This window comes from Lygodium microphyllum, chromosome 7, assembly GCF_053477565.2.
Source record: "Lygodium microphyllum isolate KBCC chromosome 7, Lygodium_microphyllum_v1.1.10, whole genome shotgun sequence".
Lineage (NCBI taxonomy): Eukaryota > Viridiplantae > Streptophyta > Polypodiopsida > Schizaeales > Lygodiaceae > Lygodium > Lygodium microphyllum.
In genome coordinates, this window is record NC_141141.1 from 106,217,141 (window position 1) to 106,234,852 (window position 17,712).

Sequence of the window (17,712 nt, forward strand, 5' to 3'; positions counted from 1 at the left end):
CGCCACAGACGTGCTTTGCAATTTGCAAAGGGCGATTATGTATTGCTACGTTTTGAAAAGGCAAGGTTGAAAAAGATGAAAGGAAGAGAAAGACTGTATCTGAAGCAAGATCAGCGATATGGCAAATCGGCTGAAATTACCCCCACATTGGCAGATACACAATGCCTTTCATGTTAGTATGTTAAGACCTTTTCATGGAGATGTGGCAAAGGATATGTCTGCTGAAATTCAACCCGAGATAGAGAAGCTACATGAGATTTTGTTACCCGAGCACATTTTGGCACACAAGGAAAGAAAGGTCAAAGGTAAAGTTTCCAACAGATACTTGGTGAAATTTCAAAATTATTCACCAATGGATGCCAAATGGATGGAAAAGGATGACTTCGCAAACCATCCTCAGTTGTTGCAGCTTTAGCTAGATGCCTTTCAATTAGCAACAACTTTAATTTAAGCTCCATGAAGATTCAGCAAAGTAGAGGTCCGGAGTATTGCCTGATGCTCAAGGGGGAGGTAGCACTTCCACTCCTCCAGTTATGGATAGCTCTCGTATGTAGTGAATCTCAGATGTATTCATCATGCATCCCAGGTATTGTACTAACAATATGTTTGCCATGAGGTCACTACTTAGTGTACTAGTTACTATGAGATGTATGCAAATGAGTATGAGTTTCACCCGAGTACTAGAACTATACTTTTGCATCAGCTTATGATCAATTTGATATGAATTTTGCCTCAATTTTGAGACAAAAATTCTGATCAATTTCAGCTCAGTTTTTTATTAATTAGAGAATTGTTCATGGTCACTTTTGGAATTAGTTTTGCATCAATGTTTGCACTGAATACTGGTCACTTTTTTAAATGAGTTTGTGATCAGTCTGGGGTCACACTTGCAACACTTTGTGATCAGTCCTCAAATCAGCAAATGATCAGTTTATGATCAGATTATGCTCAGGTTTCAATAGTTTACATCTAGTTCCATGGATAACAGCATATATTATGATGCCATTAATGTTTTAACCATGGTTTATGCTTGGTTATGCCATGCTATGGTTTGGTTTTGCTAGATGAGTTAAGCTTATGAGAAATAAACATGTCACATGATAATCTGGCAATGTTTCTGCGATTCTTTGTGAGGCTTATGTTATGTTATGATTGGCTGGTAATTCTCAACGTGTTGGGCATATGGAATGGTGGAGCAACAGTGCACAATGCTGTGTTAACAATGATACCTTGTGAAATTCCAATCCACTATTTTACTTTTGATGTATCTGGCAATGCAATCGAGGACGATTACACAAGGCTTTTAAGAAGAAGGGATGTCATGAGAATATGTATTTTTGAAGCCTCACTTTACATCTGGATTATTTTTTTATCACATGGCTAAGTACATGTTGCATATGTGAGATGTAATTGGGATTGGAGTAAATTTATAAGCTCGGAACCAAAGAAAATCACAAGATATCAAAGCCAAAGGTTGCTATAAGTTATGTTGCATAGGTACTTGGTGGTATCTAACGCAAGCTGTTGGCCTAGGTCATTCATTTGGCCAAAAGTGTAAATTGGTAACACTAGAGAAGTAGCATTTAATGGTACTTAACACCAATCTAATGGTCAAAGATGTCACAAAGACACTCAAGAATATAAGTTACCAAAGTCAATTTAATTAATGGCCAATTTGATTATTTTTTCGAGCATCAAAATAATTATTAGATTAATTATCAATATTTAAAAACTAAAAATTAATATTTAATTATGCATAATGTTAAAAAAACCATTTGGGAAGGTTGCCACTTATCAAAAATGCCCATGCAAGATTAAGAGGCATTTGTTGTGTATTCAATCTTCAAGAGAGAGGAAGGAGATGTTGGTTTGATCTGCAGCCATTAGAGAATCTTCTGAGGTAACCAAGGATAGAAGAAGACCAACCAACAGTAGGTGACAACATTTATAAGCTGTTGAGACGGGGCAACAACAATAAATGACTAATTTTCTTCAGTTCTTCACGAAGAAAGTGTGAATTTTCTCTCTCCTTTGCATTCTTTTTTATCTCCCAACCTTACTCCAAAGATTACAACATTGAGATCATCAGAGATTGAGAAATTTCTAGATTTCTCTACTGTAATCCCTAATCTACAGCAAAAATTAGGCCTAATGCAGCAAAAATTAGGCCTTAGTAATAGCTTTGACAAGTATACCAAAAATTGAAAGCTCCAAGACTTGGATTCGACTCGGCTAAAGCTGTTGGGGCACTTTCCATCTCCATCAAAGCAAGTGAAGGCCAATTGGCTGTCCGAATCAAGGGCAAATCAGATTGAAGACTTGCTAATCATTTTGGACAGCAAGGGGAGTTGGAATAGCAAACGGAATTGGAAAAATCCCATTGTACATTAACTGTTTCTCCAATTAAGTTAAAGAAATACCAAAAGGAGCACTTGTTTTGAGACCAACAGGGTGTCTATTGTCCAAGATTGTAAGTTAATTTCCATTTCTCCGTTTTGTAATAAATGTTACTCCTGTAGCTAGGTTGTAATCAAGGAATTGCCACCCATCCACGGAAGGAAGGCTGGTTTCAGTGACCAAAAACCTAATTAGAAATAAAGGCCAATTGTTGTAAAATGAAAAAAAAAACAATCAAATACTCTCGAAAACAAAAAAATGGCCTCTACAAATAGTAGCCCAGCCACAATTAGGAGCCGAAGATGAAAAACGCAAGCTAAGGGAGCATTTAATGCAACAAACTAACGATTGCATGCTAGAATCCAAGCACAAGCTGAAAAAGCAAATTACTACTTCGAAAAACACGAAAAAAACTTGTAATCAACAAAAAAATCACAAGAAGAATCTCAATCCTGCAATTTAATACCATGTCAGAAGTGGTGCTAATAGTGTAGTTGGGGGCATATTCTCCAAACTCCTTTAACATAGCCTTTAAAGTACTCACACCTATTAAAGTAACATGACAAATCATCATGATTGGGAAATTTATCAAAGTTCTAAGTTACTCATGAAAAAAAGTCTTATGTGTCACAACATAATAACAGAAAGAGGATTTGTATCCTTTCTATTGATTTGCATATTTAGTCAAAATACATTCCTTCATTTTCTTTTTCATTGGGGAAAGCGAGCGGCAAGGGCCAAGGGCCAAGGAGAGCATCTTCAACCCTCAATCTTGTCTCCATTACTTTTATATTTTCATGGCTATAATTTTTTGAATCATTGTCATATTCTGCTTTAGGTATTGATTCTCTTCATTTCTAGTAATGTTAAGTATTGAAAATAAACAAATATAATAATTATAGAACATACTACATTGTTCAAGGGAATTACATAAAGACTCAAGAGCATGTTAAAACCTAGTTGTGTAAAAAACAATGTGATCACACCATCATGCCAAAACTAACAAATTAAAACTACATATGTCTCCTTTTTTTTCTTTAGATACTTCCCTCAAGAGCAACATAGCACCAAGTGGCCAAGAGAGGCACACTAGGTATGGTTCATGGCATAGTTAACCAAATCCATGAGATGATGCCACGCTCCCTGTTCGCAAGGAGGTCTCGACTCATCAAATGATATTGATGCTCCCGCAAGCATAGAAAGATCAATGATCACTAGTACAAGTCTCGATGCAAATAGAGCCTCCCAACAAGCCACATGCTCTAGAAGCCCCCTCTTCTTCTTCGACATGACTTTGGAGTAAAATTGCACCTCCAAACTTGACTTGTACAATAAATTAGCTCTTACTTTTTTTAACCTAGTCATACGTCCATAAGGCCATATGTTGCATGATCAAGCATGCAATTTGTCTCTACTTGCTTGAGATTCAATAATTATCTCACAAAAACTTAAGACTCCTCTTCAATCGATTTAATTGACCTTAGTTGACCAGCATCCACTAGTACCTTAAACAAAGCATAATACTTTTTCTTACTAGTGAATAAATTTTTAAGAAATATATGGGTGTATTTTCAAAAGGCCAAATTTTAAGCCTTCTCATATTTCTCTATATGAACAATTATTGAGACACTAAGGAGTGATAATAGTGGTGATTTCCTGCTACAAGGTTTTCAAGTTCTTACAAGACATGACATACAATACCAGCTCAACCTCTAATAAATCCTCTCAAAATAGTGTCATAGAGCACAAAAACTATGTTGTCATGAACATAGCTCTCTCCATGTTCACCGCAAATCTCCCCAAGGACGTATGGCTTGAGGGTGTTAACACTTCGGTGTACATTCTCAATTGGTACCTAATTGCAACGGTCTATCATAAGACCCCTTTAAGGCATTACATAATGTTCATCCTTTCATTTCTCACCTTCGAGTCTTTTGGAGTCATGATTACATGCATACTCCTAATGACAAGAGTTGCTAAGAGTAGAGCTCTCGATTTTTGTAGGCTACTCTTCTGAAGCTTACTTCGAAGACATATCACTTGTTAAATTCTCAAATAAGTCATATCATATATAAAGAGATGTTGCATTTGATGAGACAGCATCACACAACGTTCTACATCAACCGAGACAACCTTTGAGCCTGTTTCTTGAGATTGTGTACTTTGAGTCTCACCTTCTCCCAACTCCTAACCCACCTATAGAATCTTTGATTTCCAAACTTCCTTCCAAAGACGAATTGCATTGCTAATACTAGCAACCCATGCGAGATTCGAGGATCTTTCCATATCGAATACAATCTCTATATATCCTAGAAGATTCATTAGATTCACGCTGAAACCAGCCTTCTTTCTCAAATAGGGTGGTAAAACCTGATCAAGCACTTAATTACAATAATTAATAAAAGAGTCTAAACTGAAATGCACACTTTATCTTATCAATCTTGGACAATACACACCCTATTGGCCCCAAAACTCGAGCCCCTTTTGGTATTTCTTTAACTTTAATTGCTAATGGATTGAGTACAAGCTAAGATTCTACAATCTCCTTTGTTGTACAAACAATCAATCAACAATTTGGACCAATTTCCCCTTGATTTTCAGCCAAGACTTGCTCTAATGGAACTACCAACTAGCCAAATGCAACCCCAATTCACAATGGATGAGATAGCATCTAAGATAATTCCTTGAATTTCAAGTGCTGATTTTAGTGTATGATGCCCTTGGCTAAGGGCACGGGTCCCCAAGTGATTGTTGGTAAACCCTAATTTTTGCAAAAATTTAGGGTTTATAGCAAAGTTCTTCCTATTGTTCACCAAATTTGGCTGAGATCTACTCCAAATGACTGAGAGATGCTGAAATCTAAAAAGAATAGGTTAAACAAGGTGAGAGAATACTAAGATGAGAGAGAAATCTAAGATTCTTGGCAAGGAAATGCCCAAAACTAAGTACCGATCTGTCAAATCTGCAATTAATCCAATCGCTTGCTATCTTGAAGCTTCATAAATGCTGTCAATTGATCAGTAATGATGCCACCAACCCTTGGAGAGAGTCCCTCTACTATCACCTGCCTCTTGGACCCCTCTTATGGCTGCCACTTGTAGCAAATGCTGATTTCTATGCAGAGAATTGGATCAACCTGCTCTCTCTCTCTCTCTCTCTCTCTCTCTCTCTCTCTCTCTCTCTCCAAACTTCACTTACCAACACTAAATGGCTCTCCACCAGACCCAAAAAACATTCTTCCAACTTGCATGGGTATTTTTGCCAAGTGGTTGCCTTCTAATCCCATTTTCTAGCAATTTTCAACCATTAAATTAATTTTTAAACTTAATTAATTCCAAAACTAATTTCAAACATTTGGACTCTTTCCAAAATTAAATGTACCCATCCATAATTAAATTGGCTCGGCCATTTGCAACCTAGAGTGGTCCCCTGCAGCCTCAACTATCCTAGTGTCACCACTAGCATTTAATGGCCAAATAACTATCCTAAGGTCACAACTGACACCAATTGACAACCAAAGCCCAATTGGCATAACTTGTCACAACTTTTGCCTTTGACATCCACCAACTCCTCGAGTTCCTTGGCCATCAACCGTGAAATAACTCCCATGTGCATCACATGTTTTACAACCTTGCACATTTGATTATTAAATTAATCAAATATTACTAGCAAGATTAAAGCATCTCAAACTTTTCATGTCCCCATGAGATACGCCTACAACATTATCTGCGTATGTCTCCATGATGGATTATATAACGCACTCTAAGCGAACAGTTGGTAGAAGACTAAAGCACCCCATTAGTTAAAGACCATGGAAAAGGAGTGTGAAAGCATTGATAAGAACAAAACCTAGATTTTATTGGATTGCCCAAGCCACAAGAAGGTCACTAAGGCTAAATAAGTCTTCAAAAATAAAATAAAAGCTAATGAAATGTTGGTAAGGCTCACCTTATGATACAAGAGTTTTGACAAAATCAAGGCATTTATTATGAATAAACATTTGCACCTATAGCACAATTGACATCTTTCTATTTGTTCGTCACTTTGGCCTCCCACCACGATTGGCCCATCTGTCAAATGGACATTAAAAGCACCTTTTTGAATGGCTATTTACATAAGGAAGTCTTAGTGGAACACCTCTTGGGTTTTCTCTTTCAAACCATAAAGATAAGGTCTCTCACTTGTAAAAAGCCCTTTATAGGCTAAAGCAAGCACCACATTCCTAGTTTCATAGAATGAACAATTTTCTTTAATCTCATGGATACCATTCTATCCCTTATGATTCAAACTTTTATATCAAAACCACTCCAAAGGCAATCGAGTATATTCTCATGCATGTAGATGACATGTTGATCACATACTCTAATTTTGCCACCATAATATGCATAAAGACACAACTCTGATTCAAACTTTTATATCAAAACCACTTTAAAGGCAATCAAGTATATTCTTATGCATGTGGATTACATGTTGATCACATGCTCTAATTCTGCCACCATAGCATGCATAAAGACACAACTCTACTCTACATTTGAAATACTTGATCTTCATCAACCACCTTATTTCTTAGGCATGAAGACTATCACACATAGGGATGGAATCTTTGTTCCCTAGTAGAAATATGCCTTCAAGTTAGTGGAATAGTATTACTCACATAAGATATGGCTTATAGCCACATCTTTATATCTCAATGTGATGCTTTCAAAGAATCCTCATACACAACCTTTTGATAAGCACATCTATCACTCAATCATGGAAACACTCTAATGGTTGGCATATACTAGGTCAAATCTTGCATATTCAATGTCTTTGCTTAGTAATTCAATGCATCGAAAATCACATTGAATTTCTTGTTTATATGTATAAATACATGTTAAGTATACTTACACATATGGCTTACATTTAGATAAAGCTTTACTATTAAAGGGTTACACAAACTCTGATTGGGGACATGAGACCCAAACACCCGGCCTTCCATGGTGGCGACATATTCTCTCACAACATGGCTTCCAATGTTTCCTCCGGCCATAGACATTATATAGTAACCTCATCTTCAACAGATGGCATGTATTAAGCTCTCTATGATGGCACCACCAAGGCCATCTATCTAAGGAGCTTGCTAGCAAAACTTAAGTTTTCATGCATCATTCTAATGGTGATCTACTGCTACAATCAAAATGTGATAGCACTTGCTAGCAACCCTCTTAAAGGGTTACACCAACTCTAATTGGGGGCATCAAACCCAAACACCTAGCCTTCCATGGTGGCTACACGTTCTCTCACGACATGGCTTCCAATGTTTCCTCAAGCCATAGATATTATATAGTAGCCTCATCTTCAACAAAGGATGTATATCAAGTTCTCTATGATCGCACCACCAAGGCCATCTACCTAAGGAGCTTGCTAGCAAAACTTGCATTTTCATGCATCATTCTAATTGTGATCTACTACTACAATCAAAATGTGATAGCACTTGCTAGCAACTCCATCATCAAATCGAAGACAAAGCACATTGAGATGCACTACCATTTTAACACAGAGCAAGTACAGCTAGGTACCATTCACATAGAGTTTGTGCCATCATCATACACCTTGTCAACATTCCAACCAAACCGATCAACCACTTTACTTCGCTATCTACTTCCATGGATTGGAGTGCATGCTCTCTCCCTTACGACATCAACACATGATGGGAGAGGGAGTGACTTCTTTTCTTAGTGCTTAGAAGATTCTACTCTCCAAACTCCATTGATTTATTTACTTATATACTTTATATTCATATTGGTATGTGCCCTGATAATCATACTTGCAAAAGAACACTTGGGCAAGTAAACAATTTTCCTTTCAAGGTACTATCCAAGTGGCATCATTACATAAGCATAATTCTTTGTATTACCCCTTACACAAATCATGCATTAGCATTGTGTTTCATGAACGAAGAACTTAAAATGAGTGGAAAACATGTGCTTACGAACACACATCCACAAATGAAAACTCCTTACATTTGTGTATGCTCCCTCTTGTACTTCTTCATCGACTCGTCGATCTTGGATCCACCATATTTGCATCATCTGATATGGCGATCTCCATGGCAGAGTATTATGGGTGCACATGGCTCATACTTCTACATTTACTTCGTCACAATATTCTTGCACGTGGCTACGTGTGAGGCCTAATCATCCCTTTTTCTCATAGGTACAAATTTATGAAACCTTTTTTTAAAAACCTCGAAAACGATGAAAAAGAAGACAATTCAAAGCAATTTTACATTGCCTTTGTAGGTCTTTCTAGGCAATTGGACAACTGATGAGTATCCTTTCTTTGATGCCTTGGCCTCCCTTGGGTGTCCCTTTGAACTCCAAAGGAAAGATAATAATCACCTTCACAGTCCTCATGGGTTCCTTGGGTAACCACTATACAACCATTAACTAGTACCCTAGTTGAATGGGGATGGAACCTCTCAAGGTAATTTTGGGTGAGCTATGCTTGCAATCTCTCCTAATTCTACTTTTGGGCCCAAGAGAGGATATTAAGCTAAAAGGATGCATTAACATTAATACCTTCATTAGCTCATTTTAAATAGCCCTAACACCCAAAATGCTACAAAGTTAATATGCCCCATAAGCAAGCCCACAAACTTTAAGTTGTTTCTCACCTATAAATAGATGGGCCACATAGTCCCTTGCATTCCTCAACAAACTATCATCATCCATCAACGAGTGCCCATATCACACCACTACCCACACTCTTCTTTGCGGCTATGTCAATTCAAGTATTACATAGCCATCTACATATGAGGCACCCTGCTTATAGTTGTTACCCACCTTTTCACTACATAAACGAAAATCATTTTCCCTTTCTATGAAATACAAGTTTGTGACTCTCTAATCAATCAGTCATAAACAATCCCTTCAGTAAGGCTAGTAGTTCTTTCATCATCTTCATTAGAGAAAAAGATCCAAAAGAGTATCCTAGCTTTAAAACCAAACATAACCCTTTATCTAGAATTTAATGCACAAGTGCTATAAAAAACTTAAAGATGTAAAGAATCCCACATGTTTCAATTAGGTTTTTAGTGTATATGCACATATGCAACTACACATAAGATCCCCACAAGCTTTCCGCCATCGAGGAACAAGAGTATATTCAAAGTGCAACATTGTAAATAACAAATAGAACTTCTATAAATAAATTAAATCTCAAAGAAGAGACATCATTAGATAATCTCAACACCTTGGCCCAATTTAGGTTGGCTAGTTTAATTGTTGCAACCAACAACCACCAAAGTCACATTATGGTACCCTTTTCTCGTCTTGCAATTTGCAAATTAGATGACACAAAAACTAACATGTCATTGTAAGGGATGAGGAGTCCTCCACATGCTTTGCCATTCTATTGTAATAAACTCTTGAAACACAAGATAAAAGAGAAAGGAAAAGAAAGAACACTGAAGAATACAATACAGATGAGAACTCAAATGTATGCTCGGGAAATGGAATCCATATATCCAACACGAGACAATCGTATACAACAGTGAGTCACTGGCTGCGTGGGCACCGACATTGGCTTCTCTCTCCACAGAGTCTGCACACATCGGCACTAACTTCTCTCTCCACAAAGTCTCCACACGTGATGGCAAATGATTGACTAAGTGAGGAGGAAGAGCCTGAATATATAGGACAAAAATATGTCCTCAATATGATCAAGTCGGCCAACATTTAATACTGGTTGACCAACAATAAATGCTAAATATGACCAAAGTGAAGACCATCAAAAATGCCTAAAATATCCTAAATAATGTGCCCATCCTCTGCATGCATAGAGTCACACATGAGCTAACATATCTACTAACACCCTCTCTCAGATCATGGGTGATCTAATACAATACAATGGTACAATGAGAATGAATCATAAACCATACAACAAAGAACCACCAAGTACAGCCATGGATACCCAAGCAATGGGTGATCAAGCCACCACCAAGGTGCCTCTAAGAGAGAACCTTGTGTTAATGTCCAATGTACTAGCACTCGAAAATAGAGAAGATCATAGCATATCTCTATGTTTGACCCGTTTCTCAGTAGCATACATGACCATCCTGTCAAAAATGCCTCTAGAACTTACGTGACCATGGATTCCCCGCCTTTGGCCAAACCGCCAAAGTATCCCCTCATGTGAGCTCAAGACTAGGAGCCATGTCTACTCTCTGTCAAAGAAAAAGTCCATCATGAACTTAAATGTCAATCCTAGCTCCAGGATTTAAACTTGCTAAACTTCAATCAATGCATCAAAGAGTCTCTCTTTGGATCATGTACATCTATATAGATGTATAGATGAGACGCGGTTGCCCCATCTTACCACCCTTTCACACTCCTCTCTAGCACTTGAGAGTCGTGAGGGATGCAATCATCACAACTACTAAAAAGCAGCTGAGGAAGGGGCCATCAATCCCTTTCCGCGATCCGAAGAAGCTAATCCTTTCCGTGCCTTGGACTTCTCCTTGGCCGGAGGATTGGAGTGAGTTTGAAGCAGATGATGACTCGTCAGAGGAGTCCACATCCTGCTTCGTCTTCTTCTCCTTCTTCTACCTAGAAGCTGCTAACTCTTTGTAGCCTTTTCGTAAATGACCTTTCTTCCCACAGTGGTAACTTTGGGTTTTCGACTTCTTCTTCGAACCTCTCTCTGAAGCTGCAAAAACCTCACTAGAACCTGACAAAAGCCTCCCCTATAATTGCAATGATACCTCATGCTCAAGCAGCATCAAGGTCAAATGTGTAAAACTGATAGAAGTCAATGATGTCTGCACCCTCAAAGCATTTGCCACTCCATCGAACATCAGAGGGAGTTTGCAAGTACGAGTCCAATAAGATGAGCCTTTGAAAGGGGAAACTGCATTTACCAAAGCTAGCCTTGAATTTGGGTCACACGAAGTAGAAAAGACTGGATAGCATCTTTGGTCTCGCGCAAAATTTATTAGGGTTGTCCATAAAGAGTAATTGCCCTCATGGTGCAAGGGGCCACGTACATCAACTACAACTTCGTCCATACTTCAAAAGATGTCCAGCAAGAGGTAACTGCCAATAGAACTTTTGAAAATACACCGAAGCAAGGTCGAGCAAGCATGTGCATCGTCCAAATCCCATGTAAGCACCGATCCCTCATGGTTATCATCAAAATCAACTCAAACAAGAGAAGGCCGCTGAGGACGTTCAATAGCTCTGCAAACCGCATACCATAACCACTTCTGATACCAAGCCTTCATCGTAGCACTCCATGTAAGTTAATCAAGTCCGTGTAACTTATCATCAATGGACGTGCACGGAGGAGCCACCTATAGAGAATTCAGAAGAGAAGTAGAGAAAAAAAAGTATTTGGAGAGGGAACACACCCAAACCACAAGCATAGACTACAGAAAATGAAAGTTCACATGTAGTATTCATCAAAAGCTGACCAAAACAAGAAAAAATCTGCTGCGAAAAGTCAAAAAATCAGCCAAAAACTGCCTGAAACAATAAAAACGGCCTAAGAATCATTCGCCCAGCTAGGAAGAGATGCTACAAAGACACCAAAACATAGGCTGAAACTAATACGTAGGTAGAAGAGGGACTAACGCACGTGGTACGGATGCTAACATCAGCAAAAAACACAAGAGAAACAGGTCTCTTGGTTGGAGCAGCAATCGCTTGATCAACAATGGTCCAAACTGTCATGAAATCAACAAAGAGAACACAGCAAGGGACAAAACCTGAAATCTAATACCATGTCAAAAGTGGAGCAACAATGGAAGCGTAAACATCTACTGTAATAAATTGCTGAAACACAAGACAAAAGAGAAAGGAAAAGAAAGAATACCGAAGAACACGATACAGATGAGAACTCAGATGTATGCTCAGGAAATGGAATCCATATACCCAACATGAGACAATCGCATACAACAATGAGTCACTGGCTGCACGGGCACCGGCACGGGCACGAGCACCGGCACGGGCACCGGCACCGGCTTCTCTCTCCATGGAGTCTCCACACGTGATGGCAAATGATTGACTGAGTGAGGGGGAGAAGCCTAAATATATAGAACAAAAATATGTCCTCAATATGATCAAGTTGGCCAGCATTTAATGTTGGTTGGCCAACAATAAATGCTAAATATGACCAAAATGAAGACCCTAAAAAATGCCTAAAATATCCTAAATAATGTGTCTAACCTCTGCATGCACAAACCCACACATGGGCTAATATATCTCCTAATAAGAACATTTAGTTGAGTGTATGTAACAATGGTATCTTCTTTGTATACAAATGTAATATCAACTAGGCTTTAGAGTGTAGAGACATGAGGATGAGTTGGAAGGATAAGGATCTAAGGTGGCAAGTCAAACTCGACCCAATGTAATGTATCCAATGTACACATGAGTCTATTTAAACTTCTCAAATTCATGGCTATCTTTATCTATGAATCCCCTTAAATCTCTATCTTCTTCAATTGGTATAAAAGCCAATCATGCTTTCTTTCCTTTCTTACATTCTCTTCTCCAATTCGTGTATGTGTCTCGTCAAGCAATCGAAAGATTTTCTAATCTGTGCCTTCTTCGTAATTATGGATCGTTATTAATAGTATTAGTAGTTTAGCTTTTATATTGCCTGCAGACTACCATCCTTGCTAGGCACTTGATCGCCTCTCGCCTCCGCTCCCTCATCCTTCTAAGCTGCCCTACAACACCAGCCTTGTCTCTATTACTCTCCTCCCAAGCTCAACTCAAAAGCATCTACTTTCAAAATTCATTAATGGCAACAACAACATCAAAACAACATCCATATCATCTTATAAGCTTTTTAATATTATATTTTTCAAGGTTAAGCACGAGAACAAGTCCAATACCAAGTGGAGGTACAACCTATGCAATGAGAAGCAATCGGTCTGAAACTAGCCGTCCTTCTCAAATAGGGTGGTAAATAATCTGATTAAGCAATAATAACAACAAGCATAAAATTCACATAAACTAAAAATGCACACTTTGTCACTTTAATCTTGGACATCAGATACTCAATTGGCCCTAAGACTGGTACCCCTTGTAGTATTTCTTTATCTTATATTGCAAATGGAAGGAGTCTAACTAAGATCCTCTAATCTCCTCCGCTAATCCAAGTGCCTCTTACTGTCCAAATTGACCAACAAGCCTTCAAAACAATTTGCCCTTTGGTTTGCTTAGGGATTGGCTTTCACCTTGCTCCTTGAAAGACAAATTCAATTCCAAATCTGATATTGTTGACTAGTCTCTTGAATCTTCCTCAAATTTCTCAATTTCAACTATTGGAATTCAAGTCCTAGGCTCTCAATTCTGAACACATATCTTGAGGTAGCTATCATAACTTAATTTTTGTTGTAAATTAGAGTTTACAAGATTGACTAAAATCTCTTTTTTTAATGGCTCCAACTACTGAAAAATGCTGAGATAACTTAAGAGACGGCTGGGATATGAAAGAGAATGCTATAGAAAGAAATTTCAGAGTTGTATCGCGAGAAACGTTGAAAAGTCACTATTGCCCTGCTCAAACAGCCATGGAAGTTGTTATCTATAGCTTGGAGCCACCAAAAAGATCACTACCTCCTATACGCTGTCATCTGCACAAAAGGATCTTAGGCTGCTGTCACCTGCTCCAAAGAGCCAAAACTACTGTCACATACTTTAGGTCTAATCTTTGATGATTCTAAATCATATCAGCAGCCTCTCCTTGCTCTCTAACAACTACTATTGCCCTGCTTAAACAACCATGGAAGCTGTTATCTATAGCTTAGGGCCACCAAAAAGATCATTATCTCTTTCTATACACTATCGTCTACATAAAAGGATCTTGGGTTGCTGTCACCTGCTCCCAGAGAGCTCCAAACTACTGTCACATACTGTAGGACTAATCTTTGATGGTTATAAATCATATCAGCAACCTCTCCTTGCTCTCTAACAACCTCCTCCTCTCTCACAATGATTAAAATAGACTTCCACCAATCCCTAAAAACGTTTTTCTCACTTGCATGGGCAAAGGTAAGTTTTATCAAGTGACAACCTTCTAAACCCATTTTTCAAAATTATTCGACTTATTAAATTAACTTTTAGAATACTAATTTTGATAATTAATTTAATAACTATTCTAGTGCTCAAAATTTTAAGTTCACCAACCAATAATTAAATTGACTAGACCAATTTGTCTTCTAAGTATCCTTGAGCAAACTGGTATTGATTAATTAATTAATACCTAGACTCCAATGTCACCATCGACGTTAGTGGCCAATAAATTAGTCTAGATTAAAATCTAGCACCGAGTACTACCTAATATATCTGTCAAATATAACTTATTACAACTTTTGCCATTGACACCCACTACATCCTCAAGATCCTTGGCTTGTTATTATAAAATAATTGCCATGTACATCGCATCTGCTATTAAACCTTGCACATTTGATTAATAACTTAATTAAATATTATCGGCAAGATTAAAGCATTTTAAAATTTTACATCCCCGTGACACAATTCACAAGGTCTATGCCTTTTCTAGAATTGCCAAAGACATAAGAAAGTTTATAGAGGATTTGAATTTCTCTCATAACAATAGTTTAAAGAGCGCCCTTGCTGACACGATTACTAATTATCCATCACCTAAATCCGAAGATTTTAAGTTTAGCCCTAGCATTGCCTATGGTGATTTCACCTTATCATCCTTGCAATATAGCAAAGTCTTCAACATCAATAATCTATAAACATAAAAACAAAGCAAGTGGAAGGAATATCTTCCACTTAAGAACTATAAAGTACATGTTGAGTCATCAAAATATACATTTGAGAATATCAAGTTCGTGACTTCTACTCCAAAACCTTGTAGAAGAAGACACAATCCTTGTATTATAAAAGAGATCGGTAGAAAGCTTCAATTGCAAGGGGCTAACAAATCTAGTCTATCATCTTCACCCATGAAAATACATACCAAATTTTCAAGTCAAGACTTTGATAAATTTATAAATTGGATGTCAAAAACCTAGAAAGCTTCTATATAGTCTTATTAAATGGAAAGACAAGTCAAACCTAGATTGGATATTCAAAATCTTTTAGCAAGGCTAATTGAGGACATCAAATTAAACCAAAACTTGGAATTATGTGCAAAGAAAGTACCTTGAAAAAGAGTTTTTAGAATACATTTCGAAAAAAATAGTGAGCACGTATCAAATAGGTCATTTGTCAAGTCAAACTTCTTGGATTCTGAAACTGTACGTCAAACACATAAAGACAAGATAAAGATCGTGAAGAAAAAGAAGTCTAAGAAAATAAAGGAGACTAAGAAGACCAAGAGGACCAAGGAATCCATAAAGCCTACCAAAGCATATCGAATACTAAGAAAGGAAGCCAAAAGAGCAAAAGTAAAGCAAAAGAAACATCAAAAATGAAACAAAAGTCCAAGTTAAAACCAAGCAAAGCAACAACACAGAAGAGCGCCCATATAAGAGGATTAAAAAGATGTGTAAAAAAAAGGAAAAGACAAAGCCTAACCGCCTACTAGCAATAACCATAGAATGCACCTAGTGAAGGGAGGTCAATCAATCATTGTAAAATCAATCACTGTAATTACATGACCACCTTGCAATAGCCGAATAAGGCACCAATGGGGGATTTTGAAACATTTGGTTGAGTACATGTAATAGTGGTGCCTTCTTTGTATGCGAATGTAATATAAACTAGCCTTTAGAGTGTGGAGAGATAAGGATGAAAAATTGAAAGGATAAGAATTTGAGGTGGCGAGTCAAATTGCACCCACCAATGCAATATATCCAATGTGCATATGAATCTATTTAAAGAGGCAAGCTAATTCAATGAGATGTGTGTGTTTTTCTTTGCTTTTCAAATTCACAGCTATCGTTATCTATCAACCCTTTTGAATCTCTATCTTCTTCAATAGAGCACTTTCAAACTTATACAATAGCAACCCTGCTTGGATGACAATAACATGTACATCATAAGGCAATAGAATATTAATTTTGTTGCATTCATCAACATTAATCTTTTTTATCCATGCCACCTAAAAGTCAATTCCAAGTCTTAAAAACCAAGGCACATTTGACCAATCAAAGGATTTCACTCCCTATCATACCCTCAAATAATCCTTCTTATCTCAAGTCTCAGCAGTTATGAATTGCCACTGCCAACATCTTTTCTCATATTGATTGACATGAACACAAGCTTCAATTACCAATGTGCATGTCTAATGTATCCATTTGTGCAGTGCATATTCTAAGATCCAAGTGTGGCAACTAACGTGTGTTCAGGTACAATCCTAAGCGCTTGATTGGGAATATCCTAATGGGACTATTTCCTAGCCGTGTCACTAATCTCCTCCTTGAGAGAAACCCACTCAACAGATGTGCTGTCTTGGCGAGAAACACTTGGAAGATAAACTTTGCACGTTCAGTGCCAAGGGATCTATGCTGACCTATAAAGTAAGTTACAGGCTAGTGCCAAACCAGTTAAGCGTCAAAAATGTGAAGCAATGGATCTAAGCTGACCTGTAAAGTAAGTTAAAGACTAGTGCCAAACCAGTTAAGCGTCAAAAATGTGAAGCAATGTTACATGTGCCAGGTTTTTGTATAATGGTGAGCCATCTCCTGGCTCTCAGGTAGCCTAACACATGTGCGCTTCAATCAGCCTGATGATCGATACAGTCTTGCTCATGCCGAGGTCAATCAGTGCAGGACGATCGATTCAAGTAGAAATGGAAACAATTTAAAGAACGCACGGTTATCAACAGCACCAGTTAGGAAAAGCAGATCAGAGAAGGGGGAAATTATTGCTTACATTTTGATCGTACCCTTGGGCCCGAGGTTGGTTTTGAGAACCTCCTGGAGACCTTTGGCGGCATTGATGTTCATCGTAAGCGCAGCGAGCTTGTTCAATGTTTCCGCATTAGGGTTAAGCAGACGGACAGCCATGCCTGCGCTCCGGGATTGGATGCTGGTCTTGTTGTTTCCTTCCTTTGCTTCTTTCTTCCGAGAGTGTCTGGAGAGTGTTTCCGGAGACTTCGCAAGAAGAAATGCGGGAAAGAAAACCCCAACCTAAATCTCAAACTGCGTCCTTAAAGAAACAAGAACAAACTACAAGCTTACTTGTCAAAGACTCCCTAAGAGCCGTGTCACACCCAGGTCCATGGACTTGGGTGCAAGCCTTTCATTGGCAAACAATCACCATCACACGCACTATGAAACCTCAATGAAGCCCACATATTGTAATTGCATAATTCAGAGAGAGAACAAATTTGTTGTTGTACATAGGAGAG

General features: G+C 38.0%; 1 protein-coding gene across 1 annotated transcript in view; it reads right to left on the reverse strand.

The window, feature by feature from the left end:
• LOC148033793 (T-complex protein 1 subunit zeta 1) overlaps window positions 1–17,505 on the reverse strand; it is a 41,468-nt gene extending 23,963 nt beyond the window's left edge. The window contains exon 1 of the mRNA XM_087681782.1: window positions 17,235–17,505. Coding sequence (XP_087537908.1) covers window positions 17,235–17,368 — 134 coding nt within the window. The 5' untranslated portion in view covers window positions 17,369–17,505. The remainder of the gene's footprint in view (window positions 1–17,234) is intronic.
• Between the last annotated feature and the right edge of the window lie 207 nt (window positions 17,506–17,712).